The following is a 15,075-nucleotide window of genomic DNA, read 5'->3' as shown; positions in this document are numbered from 1 at the left end:
TACATGCACAAAAGTGGGGGAAGGAGGGATCACAAGTTCAATGTGCAATTTGAATGGCTGAAACAGGACAGGAAATGGAGACATTCATCACTTGGGCACTTCTAGTACACATTACAAGTAGACTTAGAAATGACCATGGCTCAACTGCTCTGTACAATGCCCAAATGTAAAATTTAAAGTCATTGTTGCTGGGATTTAACCTTGTGACAAAGCTATTTATTTCTGAAAATGAGGCTTCAGAGTAGGCTCTCTATATGCTGGCCTCATTCGATACTTCTATGCTGGAGGAGCTCTGCCTTTGTAACTGAACAGTACCACCAGTTTCTGATGACAGGAGGCTCTGAACAGGTACACCGAGAGGGTTTAGGGCTGGGTACTTGCATCCAGTTAAAGCTGGGAACAAACACCAAGTACTACAGTCTGCCAGTTCTCCCTCAGCTCACACCTAGGTTCATTCATGCTTCCAACACAACCAATACTTTGGGAATTTTAGCAGGTGCAGATACCTTACCTACAGCATCCTGCAACACCATCCTGAGTATAATTGCTTCTGAATTGAAACTGTTCTCCCCAAGATTAAACTAGGAGACAGGATAGGCAGGCTGATGTATCTAGACCTATCCCTAAGATGACAAGCTCTTTAGAAGTTTTGCTGGAGTTTCATTTCTAGTATTTCTCCCAAGTAATTTCTAAGGATATCTGTGTAAAGAAAGATCTCCAAAGCTTAAGCTCCAAAGCAAAACCTTTACAATCTGTGGCATGCATGAGACGGTGGATCTCCAAAACAGATCTGTCTTGGCAAAAGGGTGTAGAGAAAGATAGTTGGCCAGGTAGATCAGATAAGTCTGCTGAATCTCTTACCTACAGCTTCTGTTTCTCATTCAGTCAACAAGTCTTAAATGAACAACTGATAAACACAGCTGCTTCTAACCAGCCCCTTGCAAAAAAATGCAGACATTGACAGTATTAGAGCTATAAGAAAGGAAAGCCACCAAGAACAACTGGGGGATAAAGGAAGGAGAGAATAAAGAGATCATCAAGTTTCTGTAAGTACTTCCCCCCCGCCACTGGTGAATTAAAAAAAACTTGCTGCAGAAATGCCAAAGTAACATATGGAAGCCATAACTTCAAGTGCACAAAAATCCTTTGCTTGTCCAAAGGGCTAAGAATCCACTCATCTCTAGGACTGAATGATGAAAAATGTACCACACTGAGTGGGATGTTAGCCACAAGCCAGGTGTCTCTCACTCAATCACACTACTCAACAGTTATGTGACATGGTCTTTTAAAATGGACTTGTGTGTTTTGGGAGAAGAATAAAGCAGCATAAAGTCATGTTCCATTCTAAATCCATTGGTAGGATGTGGTGTGTCTCTAGTGATTAAAACAGCAAAACAAATACCCAACAACTTTGAAAACTATTAGAGTTCAGTATGAAGTTTCCATTATAAATATTTTTTGGTATATGACTCAAAAATCAGGGGAAGCATCCAATATCAGTGTGTTCAGAGCTCAGAGAATACCTGTTGCTGGATCAGAGCCCTGCTAACCGTACAAGGGAGGTGAAAGGGGCAACATGACAACAGGGGCAGCTTCAGCTCCTGAAATCAAGGCAGGCTTTTAAGTCCTATTTCCCCATTGCAAACTGTTCAATGACACCAGAAAGTGGCATGCATGGGTAGGACACACAATAAGAGATTCTAAAACCCTATAATGTACAAACCCCAAACCCCATAAGATAAATCAGTATCTTCATATGTGAGAGAGGTACCCTACATATAGATGATAGACGTAAGCGAGAGAAACTAGCACAAAAGAGATTCTGCAAGGTCCTCTCCCTTTTCTGATGGGTCCAAGGAATAAGTGATACATTACCCATGAAATCTGAAAGCAGAATCACTCACCTAATGCTGTCACCACCACACTGACTGGTGCAGACGTCCTCTCCACCACCTTATGCCAGCTCCCGTTGTGCAGTGGTACCCAGACAGCTGCGTGGCAGAAGTAGTAGCCAGAGTCTTCCACATCCACATCACGCACCAGGAGGCGATAGGAGTTCCTATCTACGTGGCTCAGGCTGATAAGAGTTGAATCACTGACAACAGAATCACGGTCCATGCTCAACAAAACCTGAGCATCTGACAAGGTATCATCAGGTGACACGGAAAAATACCACATCACCTCTGCTTGGAAAATACCACTCCTGTCTGTTGTGATGTTGCATGTAAGATCCAGGGAATCTCTCTCGGTCACAGACACATTGCTTGTTGAGATGACCACATCTAGAGCTTAGAAATGAAGAGACAAAAATTCAAACAAAAAATAATTTTTTCTTTTTTTTCCTTCCCCCCTACTCTAGGACTTCACACTATTACAGAAGCTTCTGAAGTAGCTCAGTAGCCCTACCTTCAAATGCCTGTTGGATATACAGCTGCATGATCTATTACAAGGGAAGTACACATTATCAGTCAAGCAAGGAATGCATGGTGAGGGCAAGGGGGAGGAAGGGAGAGAGATCACAGTTTTTATAACTCAACAGTAACTGCTCCATGAAGGCTTTGTCCTGGTCACAGACCACACGTTTTTTTGCTGTGCAAAGGTGACATGTACAGCATTTTCCATTCTCACAGGAGGGTCAAGGTGTTTTGGGACTATCAGAAGATAAAGTGTCCACTGCTATCACTAGGAACTACATTAGAACTCAACTTGGTTTCTGCTGAAATGGTTTCAAGCTCATCTAACAGAAGAGATTTAGATGAAAAGCAGCTACAGTCACATGTTGGAGTCCTGATTGACCTCCGGTGTGGTGCACAAACATGACATGGAAGTAAACAGAAGACAGCAATAACTCCTTATACTGCTGACTCCTCCACTTACTGCTCTGACCAACACACACTTTAAAGCAAAGCCAACACGTAAAATACATTTAACAAACTCCTCCACGGGCCAATGAGTATTTTTAATATACACAGCACATATGTTCATAGCCAGCATTCAAACAGGACCTTCTGCATTCCGTAGGTTACCAGGCTGGCCACAGCTTTCTTAAAAGAAAGCCATGGGATGAAAGTGACAAGGCCAGGAGTAGAAAAGCTGGCCTTAGTTACTGATGAGAGGTGAACCAGGGGTGCTGTGTGCATTGTTTGTAAACCTCACTGCAAATCATTCACCAAGTTACCTGGCCACCACATGTCTTCACTTGCTCATTCCCTCATTCTACGTAGTCTAAAGATTAGATTTGGATCTCAGTGCAGCACCATTCCCACGGTGTGTAATGTGGCTGCTCTTAAAGTCTCAACAGAGGCCAGCAGACAGGGCTGCTACAGCAGTGGCTCTTCTCAGCAGATCTATGACCAAGACCACAAGCAAGAATACAGACTCCTGCCTTAAACAAGCAGTTATGCCTCTGGTGCAGATTAGCGACTTCTATGTAAAACCATGTTCTACTACATAATATGTACCCATCTGTAACAGCTTGTTAGGATTATCACCAAGAATGAGAAACAACATATAAAGGCCAGAGCAAACTGAGTGGCCACAACTATTGCCAATAAAACCAAGCAATACTCATCTCACTGCTCGCTACCTGATAACATGGAGCAGTCCAACTGAACAGAGGGTAGCAAGCCCCACCCGAGTGGTAAAGCAAAATCCACTGTCTGATGAGTATCTCATTGGGACTTCCCTCACTGTCCTATCATGGAACTGAGATCAGTAGAAAAGCCTGCTTAATTTAACAGACTAATACCAGAATACAAAATAAGACTCATCTGCAAGGCTAAGAGCAGCATGTCTTCAAGGAACACTTCAGTCTTCATGAAATGGTGATGGACATTCAGAATCTGGCAGTATACACTTACAGGGGGACTCCAAGAGAGTTTACCAGATGTATATTCTCAATGCTCCTTTTTGGTCACAGATATGTCTGAAGGCCTCACTTAGTGTCATATACCTGTTGTGCAAGGCACTATTGAAAAAGACATACGCAAAGGCAGGCCCAAAGATGTCATGATTTTAGGAGATGAAAGCAATGGGTTAAGTAGACAGAAAAGCAAAATCAAATAAACCACCACAAATACACAAATAACCTGTGCATGACTTATTTCATTAGATACATTAATTTTTTTTTATTTTGTTTCTACAAATTCAACCCCACAGTTTTCACCAGGTGAGAATGAGGGAAATGGAGCAACCACGCACACCATTTACAATTCAAGCTCATTTTAGCATTCAACTGCAGAGGTTTCAGATGTCAGCATGAGATGGTCTTCAAGTCCTACTACAGGACATATGGGTAAAAATTTTCACAACTTTTTTCTTGAGAGTAACATATCCCATTTAGCGTAACTTAAAAAAAAGCTTCACGTCCCTGACAAAGTGCCAGTGCTGCCAATGATGGAGCTAAAAATGAAGACAAAAACCTTAAACAAGAAAACAAAACAAAAAAAACCCACAAACAAAACCACACACTCAAACCACATTAGAAAAACTGCACTACTACTGGTCCTGGCGATCCTACCGTTTTCACAGAATCATCTAGGTTGGAAAAGACCTTGAAGATCACCTAGTCCAACCGTTAACCTAGCACTGACAGTTCCCAACTACACCATATCCCTCAGCACTATGTCAAGTACTCTTAAACACCTCCAGGGATGGGGACTCCACCACCTCCCTGGGCAGCCCATTCCAACACCTAACAACCCCTTCTGGAAAGAAATGCTTCCTGACATCTAGTCTAAACCTTCCCTGGCACAACTTGAGGCCATTCCCTCTTGTCCTATAATTTGTTACTTCGTTAAAGAGACTCATCCCCAGCTCTCTGCAACCTCCTTTTAGGTAGCTGTAGAGGGCAATGAGGTCTCCCCACAGCCTCCTTTTCAACAGACTAAACAGTTCCCTCAGCTGCTCCTCATAAGACCTGTGCTCCAGACCCTTCACCAGCTTCGTTGCCTTTCTCTAGACACACTCGAGTAATTCAATGTCCTTTTTGTAGTGAGGGGCCCAAAACTGAACACAGTAATTCAGGTGTGGCCTCACCAGTGCCAATGATTAAACCCCACCTACTCAAACCAAACTCTCCAAGAGTGCCACAAAATAGAGAATTACAGCTCTTAATTGAGAAAGCCCTACCTCAACACAAATGACCTGCAAGCTTTACTGTGTAACAGACACCCTGAAAAAGAGGGGGCAGATTGTCATATTTCACAGGCTAAGTAGCACCAGGACACTAAAACTACATCCACGTGAGCTAGCCAAAAACCCCATCAGTTCTGAGTGATCCCTTAGCGATAAAAGAATTACAAAAATGAAGAGATACCCTTTCTGTCTAAACACTTCTAAAGTAGTGTCATAATCTAACATTCTGAGGGACCATCATTGCCTGTTTTTCTACCTATTGAGTAACAAGGTGCATCACTTCCCGCTTTCCCTCCTCCAACTAGCAGTAGTAATGCTAATGCAATTAAGTACTTAGTGCATCCATTCCTGAAATCGATATGGGCAGGGATATGTGGATATCCTCAGGACAGCACTATAAGTATTTTTGTCTCCTTAGTCAAGCATGCAATGAAGTGTTTAACAGAACCATTACTGTCCTAGACCCCTGACAACATGGTGAAGCAATCAGACCAGTGATCCAGTGACAAAACTCACTGTGTGATGTGAGTGATAAACATGATGAGTGATAAAACTCACTGGATAATTTGTCCTGTAAAATTATTACTGCCTTCCTCCTTTCTCTTAATCTTTCTATGCTATTTTAATAAAGAACATACAGAAGAGCTTCACATCTGTCACTTAATCACAAGCCACTCTTACAGGAACTGCAGCTGTTTAGTGCTATGGGACAACCCTATGTTAATAAGAGAACAGAGGGAAGGTTTGGGATGCTCAGGGGTTAAATACAACATTTATTTAAGAAATATAAAAACCAGAACCAATCTCAAGTGAACTAAGGATGAGAAAAATCTAGGTCTAGGTATCTAAGAGGTTCCAGTCAATCCTTCCACACCATCATTTCCCTTCTCCCCAAAATAAAAGCTAGAAAAATTATCCCAAGCATTTTCTATCAACTCAGATGTAAATAGGCCAGCTATCCAAACACCACTCTAGATTCTCCTGAAATGTATCATCATTTAGTTCAGTTTACCCAATTTCTGCTTTTAAGCATTGCAGTCTGGACACAGCACTGCTGTAGCTCTCAGTTGTGACCCCAGGTCATCAGAAACACTCACCAGTCCGTTGGATTGCCACACTTGCTATCTCCACGCTCTTCTCTTGAATCTTCTGCCATGTGCTATCTGCCCCTCTCACCCACTCGCTTACAAGACACCTGTAGGTGCCCCCATCCACTGCGGAGGCCTGGGATACAGATAACCAATACGTGTCATTCGCTCCTGTGTCCAAGCGGATATCTCCATTACGGTAGCGCTCTTCATAGCCAGGACCTGGCTGGAATTTGCCCTCATGAGTCAAAGATAGGATGTCCTGCCAAGTCAATCCACTTTTGATCTGCCAAGTCACATGCAGGTGAGTGTGCTCCAGTGAGGTGGTAACTGCCGAGCAGCGTAACTTGAAGGAGTCACCTTCAGACAGCCTGAGAGACATTGAGGAACGTGCTTTTGAACCACTCACCGATAAGCCATCAGAAATCACTATTAAAAAAGACCAAAACACACAAGTATCATAAAACATAAGCAAGAAGAGAACACCCACACCAACCTGTTTAAATATGAGGCAGCAAAACTACCACAGAGCAACACCTGGCCAAACATTCCTTCTTCCACACAAATATATTCCAGGAACAAGGAAATTCAGGTGTAAATCCATTAGAAGAAGTGCTCCACTTTAAAAATGCCAAGGCAACCATTCAAATTCATTTATCCTTCCACTAACTTTAGTTTCTCATCCAAACATCATCATTCTGACTATTCCCATCCAGAACCATCTTTATTTTCATAAGAATAAAATATAAGACACTTAAAAAAACCCCATAGCCTCCCAAGTTATTACTAAAGAATGCTAAATGAGAGAGCAAAGCTAAGGCATGAATGCAGCATCAACATGCTAAAGGCGAAAAGGAAGATTACCGCCTTCATACAGAAGGATCCCTAAATGAAACTATAAATAAGAGAGAAAACAGGCTGTGTTTTCACCTGAAGTTAGCCTCTCTACCCAGAGGCTTAGGGACATTAAATATTTGCAGACATCTTCAGAAAACATACTGCTTAGTTTTCCCATTTTTATTTACATATTTACTAGACAGAAAAAATGAAAGCAGTGTTTATAGTAAACAGCCTCTCTTCACTTTACCTCACTTGCCTTTTCTATCATACTTCCCAATTTTTTATTTTGGCTTTTAGGAGAACTAAACAGTAAGAGGGAGAAGGAGGAAAAAAAAAAATCACAATGCTTATAAGCAACATAAATCCAACATTCTTAAGGGTACATCTATAATCAATAGCAAAATCAAATTTAGAGCACACCTCACTCTTCAGAAATACCTTTCACTTGGACCTCTGCATCATAATTTCCCTGAACGGTGGCATCAGTGCTGGGCGTGGAGCATTTGTATCTCCCTTGGTCAGTTGGCCGGATGTTTCTAATCACAAGTTCCACAGCATCGTTGCTGCTCCGTCTCAGTTTGATATCCCCATGGCCCACGCGTTTTTGGTACTCCTCAGAGGTGAATGTAGAATCCCAGGTACTCACTATCCGCACGAAGTCAGTCTCCCGGGAGAACTCCCAGTCAAAGTTCTGTTCACTGGGTCCATCGTAGTCACTAACACTGCAAGGTATCACCACCTCTGTGCCCACAACTCGTATAAGAGGACCTTTGGGCACCCTCACAACACGCGCTCTGCTGAAAGCTAGGCAGGAGAATAAAGAGAGAGAAAACACACAGTTAATAAAGGAATTACCAGGATAAACTTTGACCAAAGAAATATGAAATAGAATAAGGTTGGGCACCGCACTCTGTAGAAAACTAGAGTTAGTAAGAACAATATCTCCCATTAACATTTAATCTTACTGGAGCAGGAACCCCTAAACACACCATTTTTAGCGTGGGCAATTTTTGTTTCATTGCTTATTTAGTAACACGTTAGGTAACAAAATACTGAGGGAGAGAAAAACGTAAGGAGGAAAAAAACAAAAACAAAAGAGAACTAACCATAGATCCAGTGGGTAGCAGTTCCTCTACTACAAGCCATGTATGACACTTAAACAACATTAATAAGTGGTTTTCATTACTACAGTAAGGGCATCATCTAATCAGGCATTTTTATAAGTCCTCTGCTGACACCAGTAGAGGTTTTGAAATAGGGAACTAACTCTACCCTAGCTTGGGGGCCCTAAAAATGTTAAATTGACATTATGCAAAAATGAGCATAGTCACTTCTGCCCTGAACAGTCATGGTTTCTCTAACACAGGTGAGCTTCCCTGCTTTCCTATTTGCTTTAAAAGGAAGAATAGATTTCAACACAGTTTGCTTGAACAGATTTCTGCAACCACACCTGTTTCTATCACACATTTCCTCTTTCGTGGAAGTCCCAGAACATGGGGGCAAGAGTAGAGCAGGCGCTCTCCAGAGCAGTGGAACACAAGAGTGTTCAGACTATGTTTCCTGGGACTGTCTTGCTAGAAGGACAGAACAACAACAGTTCTCTGCAGAAGGCTGGCAAAGCAGAATGTTATGCTCCAGGCAAAAGTGTGAACCACTTAAACTAGCCAGAGGACCTGGCAAAGATGCAGCAGGAGACCCTTCTAGTTGATTTGGCTCTGTAGCCCAAATAACCCCAGCAGCTGGACATGGATTTTGGCACGTTCTTACTTCCCAAAAGAGCAAACTGCTTTGATTCATAGTTCCAACCAGAGAAATCTTTTAAGAGAGAGGTCTCCAAACATGAACAGCTACTGCATCCCACTGGCTCCGTGTCCATAGCAAAATATTTTAGCAGACAGGTAGAATAGGAGAAGCCAGAACACTGAAGGTCAGATCTCTGCTAAAACCAAGCAGATGGGTTTAACATCAGAGTTGGACCAAAAGGTTGATCTGAGATACTAAGAGGCTAAGCCAAATTTAAAAAAAAAAAAAAAAAACAAAAAAAACCACCACAACCCAATGCACAAACTGCAGCAACCCACAACTGCTCTAATTCACCAGCTATGTTGAGAAAGCCACCAACTGGTGACATGAACACCAATATACTTGCATGAGCCTTCCCCTCCTGTCACTGCACATCATCTTACTGTAGACTAAGATCCCACTTGCTGGCTCAGAACCATCATGCCAATAGGTATCCAGGTGTGGGCAAGTAGTCTTGTGCAGAGAAACAACCCACTGGAGAACCTGTTATGAAGTGCAGCTTGTCCTCTCCAGAGCAACATGGAGAAGGATGTGTTAAAGAATCAGGATTTCTGTAGGCATTTAAAAACTGCACAAACACCTGTACACACTGAGCACAACTACAAGAGAAAAAGCATATTTTAATCTCCAATTACAGTTCAACAAACAGTTGAATCAAGGACTGGCACTGTCTTTACCTCCCCAGCTCATAACTCCCAGCATGCTCTTTGCTTTACAGGCTGTTCGCATGTACAGGCTCAGTCATAATAGTCCAATTTCCTCATTGCCATGACCTTCTGTATTCAACATTAATACTTCATTAAACTTATTTGTAATGCAGACTGGGGTTAATCTCTTACCCCTTATATCCCTCCCAGAAGACAGTTACTAGGTACCTGATCAAGTGATTGTCCAACTTCCTTATTAGGACTAGTCTTCTCTGCACCATTCACATGTGAATCAGAGAGAAAAACCTCCACTGCCTATGTATTGTTTCACAACCAGGTATCTTTAAAGATACCTCTTGAAATAAAAGCACCATATAGTAAAATCATTGATACAGAAAAGTAACCAACAAAAAATAAAGCAAGCTGCAGTGTTCTGATGTTATTTCCTGGCTAGGTCTTAAATTGCCGCCCCATTCAATCCTTCAACTTATCCTCTTATAGAAAGCAGTAACAGAAGCAGGTAAGCTTTAAAGCTCTTCCTGACAGCCAAACCAGCTTCCAGCAGTCCAGTGTGAGAAGTCAGCTCAGGATTCTGAGGACACTCTCTCTAGAAAATACTCTGTGACACTAAAACAAGCAGACAACACTGTTCTGCATGTGTCTTCAGCTGTAGACCCACATACCATGCACTGCATTAATCCAATCTAGAGGTGACAAAGGCATGACTAATGTGGCAAGGGCGGCACATTTGTGTTTGAGATTGGCACTGACAGTTCAGTTTCTCTTCTTCCAAGGTCATAAAGACCCTTTCACACTAAATGAAGGTGGGGGTAATTAGCACCTTCATAAGAGAAGGCAGGCCAAAGGGAAAGACACAGGGCCACAGGGATTCCTCAGTGGATCTCTTTGGAGTCCGTACCTTATTGCTGTGAAGCAATGACTACCCCCCTCTTCACAGCACAGTCCCACAAGCAATTCCAGTTTATCACAAAGTTGGAAGGAGGGCTCCAGCAGAGATAGGGACAGTCTATAACAGTTATTTTATACTTTACAAACAATAACATTTGTTACTGCTAAAATAGATGAGGATTCTGGTAAAGCAGGAGCACACTGAGACAGCATCACAAGATAAGAACTGTGCTCTGCCTACGGGTAAGGAAGAACATGCACAGGGCAGACACTCCACAGGTCAGCTGCATTTCTAGGTGACCCAGGAGGCTCAGTTTGTAGCAAGCTGTGAATTCAGGGTTCTGCCTTCTGTCCTGCAGCAGTCAACAGCAAGAGTTTCCTCAGCTACTGAACAAGGTGTTATATTCTTTGCTGTGCATTAGGGATTAACATTTCATGTAGTTATAGCAGAAGGCACAGAGCTACAGACACTGATCTTGGCAAGAGACAAACCCCATTTACTCTGGCAGATAAACGAGGAGCTTTTACAAATATTTTATTCTTGCAGTGCCCTGTGTTACTTGCATATACCCTCTTCATCCTCCCAGAGCAATTGCTGGTATCGTGAAAGCTGAACTTCAAGAGCTTTAAACGTTGTAAATTTGTTGGAAACATTTATTTTTCATGACATCCAATATATTTCACCGTTAATATAAGGTGACATGTTCTTAATGAATTCACTTGAATCCTATTTAACCGTAGAAACAGATGGAGTAGGACAGAACAGTGTATACACTGGTGACAAAACAACAGAACTTTGTCAGTATTTTTCAGTATCACTGAGACCACCAAAGATGTGTATTTAGCAGGAACTCAATAACTGGCTCTGTATAATAAACTGCAGTGCTGTACATCAAGCCTGCCTAAGCACAAGATTAATTGCCTAAACACAAAAGTTTATTTTTACAGAGTTACCAGACCACCAGATAAAAGTGCAAGTAACTGTTTTCCAAAACAAAAGGTAATCTAGCCCCTGTAAGGAAGCCAGAACACAAACACAGGGGATGGGACTTGTTCCTTGGGTTCATTAGACAGGTGACAGGACTACAAGGAAACACTGGTGCTTTTGCAGGGCTGAGCCAGAACACCAAAGAAGTAGAGCAACCACAGAGCCTTCATTGCTGTTTGTCAAGCACTTGATTAGAGGATTCTCCAAAGGGATTGCATGAACTACTCCCCCAGAAATATGGGCAAAATGTGGGTTGAGGTCGAATAATAAACCGGGGCCTGCCATATTAGTAATAGAGGCAAGCTAACCCAGACATAGCCTAGGCGGTTTTCAGTTAGTTGTTTGTTCCCTAGCAGTGGTCCATGACATACTTAATTTGTCCCATCACCTAGATCATTGCTGTCATTAAATGAAATCCTTTCAAAGAGGAGAACAAGGAAAGCAATAACTGAATAGATAGGTTGTGAAGTCAATCTGAGTATATTAAATAGCAACCTGTCATTTTTAGGATAACCAAGAAAACAAGGCAACAAAATTGTGTAGGATCTACAGAACAGGTGATCTCTGTAGCTTGTTGAGAGTTTAAACAACTCCTCAAGGAAAGAGATGGTGAGGATTTCCTCTTGCATGAGGGACATAGCTATAGATGAAGAGCCTTCTAGGAGCATCATCTTCACACAGGCTTTGCATCTGTGTATCACTTATGAAAGAACAAGATGAGAAGTAATCTGTGGAGTCACTCACAAGGCTGAGAAGGTATTACAATTGCAAAGAACACACTTCTGATTCAGCATCCTCTTACACAAGGTGCTTCCTCCAGTCTGTGCTAGACAGCTCTGTCTAATAAGAAAACATGTTCTCTTAGCAGCCCAGAGAAGAAGGTCGACTCTCTATGTCCACCAGCCAAAGGAAAATGCAATGTGACATGCAGTAGGAAGCCAATTAAAGCCAAAAAAGTAAGAGCTGAAGAATGTGTAAATTGGCTCAGGCTAAGCTCTCTAGCCTCTGCATCAGAATGCCTTAGAACACACAGTCCAGCTCCTCAACCGAGGCATTCACAGGAGACACAGTGACAAGTTTGCTGATGCCCTTCATATCAAAAGGGCTTTCCAAACAAAAGGTTGTTTCATTTGCCAACTAAACACTGGCATGTCTGGGAAGGAAATACAGCAGCATCCTCAAATTCACAACAGTTTATGGCAGGAAGAAAATATTGCAGTCAGCGTCACAAACAGTAGTAATAATTTTCCCTCCCTGAACTCCTCCATTTATTATCAATCTAGACAACACTTTGCTGCGCACTGTGTAAATGAGGGGGTTGAGCAGGGACCTTTCTTGTGCCACACTAGAGAATAAGCAATGGATTCCTCACCATTAAAGCTGTGCACTCTGCCTCCTATTTCTAGCAAAATCCCAAATCTTCCACTTCTGTACTGCACTGCTTAACTACAGTTTGTGATGCATGAAGTCATTTTACAAAGTGGAGCAAAAAAAAATTTTTGCATTTTATTTTGTCCCACTAAGAGACACATCCACACAAATCCTTTTCCTCCGTTTTGAAAGAGAACTGATCAGGCTCCTGCTGGGAGCATTCAGCAACTTTCCCTAGCAAGCAGGCAGGTGAAGGAATAGACAGCATACTACAGACCCTTCTCTAGAGAAGAGCCAAAGCATATCAGCACGGGAGATAATAATCCTTATCTCCAATCTCCCCCTTTTCCCCTTGCCTCTCCTCCCAGCTCCAATTATCATCAGGCAGCTACACATCAGGAATGTCATCTGCAACTCGGAGAAAGAACAAGTTATAACAAACATGTCTACAATGTTTGAAAACCTTTCAATACTGTCAAGATACTTATTTTTTTAAATATGTAACATGATTTTCCTAAAAGCGACATATTTACACAAACAGCATGTTGGTTTGGGATTTCCTCCCCTCTTTAAATGCAATCAATTATATTTTTCTATCCTACACTGCATATGCATGAGAGAAAAAGTCAGATTAAGCAGAATAAAAGGAATTTAAGTACCAGAAATGCAGCTAACTATTGAAATCTCTTTACCAGTCTCAAAGAAAAAAATTTCTAATAAGTGAGATCTCTTACCACTCCCGCTAAACACATGACATCATCATACTCCTCTTTCCAATCCAGACAAACACACAGTAGAGGTTGATATCTATGCTAAATAAAGTGGTAGGCTCTTGCTACTCTTTCCAAATTACAAAATTTGGATTGTCCTAATCAGCAGAAGCAACCTACACCTTACAACCAGAGAGTCTGCACAGGGAGGGAACAAGAGGCTTTTTTTAAAAGAAACCAGATTTGATTCCTTATGTTGAAGCTCTGATCACCATGGTAGCCCAGAATTATCTGAGGCACCTATGGCTCCCCCCATACCTTGCAAGTCAACAGTACTGTTACACCTTCCTGACTGCAATACTCCCCACCTAAAAAAAACTGATAGATTTTTATGGTTTACAGATGACCTGCAGCATATCATCTGAAGATATCAGAGAAGAGCAAATGCAAGAGTCCATGAGAGAGACATTTACATTGTTCTTTCCCAGGCAGCTAGGATTCTTTTTTTAGATAATGTAGAGCTCTTATCAAAAGGAATTAGCCTGGGTGTAATTGCTTAAAACCCATTATCTCTATCAGGATGAAGAAACGCATACTGCATCTTAAGTGAAGCCTCAGAAATGCTATCAAACTGCAAGGCTGCTGTATTGTTGTAATCTCCATGCCATCTGAGACATCTCAGAAAAGTCACGTCTCCAGCACTGGGTGAAAAAGCAGGTACCTTCCTTCCCACTCGGATTCAGATTTACATGAAAGGATTAAAACAATGTATTTTGCAACACAGTAACAACCTGCTGTCTTCCCCATTCATCCCCTCACTGATCACCCCCACGACAAGGGATTTCAAATGCACCTAAGCAAACGACAAAGCTTTCACTAGGACCACAGTTCTTAGTTATCATAGAACCACAGAATGGTTTGGGTTGATAGCAACCTTTAAAGACCATCTAGTTTCACCCCCCTGCCATGGGCAGGGACACCTTCCACTAGCCCAGGTTGCTCAAAGCCCCGTCCAGCCTGGCCAGGGAGGGGGCAGCCACAGCTGCTCTGGGCAACCTGTGCCACTGTCTCATTACTCTCGCAGTAAAGAATTTCTTCCTTCTATCTAATCTAAATCTACCCTCTTTCAGTTTAGAACTGTTGTCCCTTGTATTGTCACTACAGGCCTTGAAACAAAGTCTAAAGTCTCTGTCTTTCTTACAAGCCCCTTTAAGTATAGAAATGCTGCAGTATAGTCTCCGTGAGGCCTTCTCCAGGCTAAACCACCCCAACTCTCAGACTTTCTCCACAGAAGTGCTCTGGCCCTCCTCTGGACCTGCTCTAACAGGTCCATGTCTTTCTTGTACTGGGGGCTCCAGATCTGGACACAATACTCCAGGTGGGGTCTCACCAGAGCAGAAGGGCAGAATCCCCTCCCTCGACCTGCTGGCCACACTTCTCTTGATGCAGCCCAGGATACGGTTGGCTTTCTGGGCTGCGAGTGCACATTGCTGGCTCATGTCCAATTTTTCACCCACTAGCATCTCCAGTCTTTCTCTGCAGGACTGTTCGCAATCTATTCTTCCTCCAGCCTGTACTCATAC

The 15,075-nt window shown here is 42.4% G+C and overlaps 1 protein-coding gene across 2 annotated transcripts in view; it reads right to left on the bottom strand.

Moving 5' to 3' along the window:
* The window catches only part of PTGFRN (prostaglandin F2 receptor inhibitor), a 69,961-nt gene that overhangs the window by 32,404 nt on the left and 22,482 nt on the right, over nt 1-15,075 (bottom strand). The window contains exons 2-4 of one of the 2 annotated variants that reach the window (XM_074900543.1): nt 7,503-7,868; nt 6,234-6,653; nt 1,905-2,288 (exon numbers count right to left, since the gene is read on the bottom strand). In XM_074900543.1, coding sequence (XP_074756644.1) covers nt 1,905-2,288; nt 6,234-6,653; nt 7,503-7,868 — 1,170 coding nt within the window. Of the gene's footprint in view, nt 1-1,904; nt 2,289-6,233; nt 6,654-7,502; nt 7,869-15,075 lie in introns of those variants that run through there. The other variant, XM_074900552.1, reaches the window with a different exon arrangement.

Source organism: Athene noctua, chromosome 1 (assembly GCF_965140245.1).
Source record: "Athene noctua chromosome 1, bAthNoc1.hap1.1, whole genome shotgun sequence".
NCBI lineage: Eukaryota > Metazoa > Chordata > Aves > Strigiformes > Strigidae > Athene > Athene noctua.
Note: the sequence above shows the minus strand (reverse complement) of the source record. Positions and strands in the feature narration are given on the sequence as shown.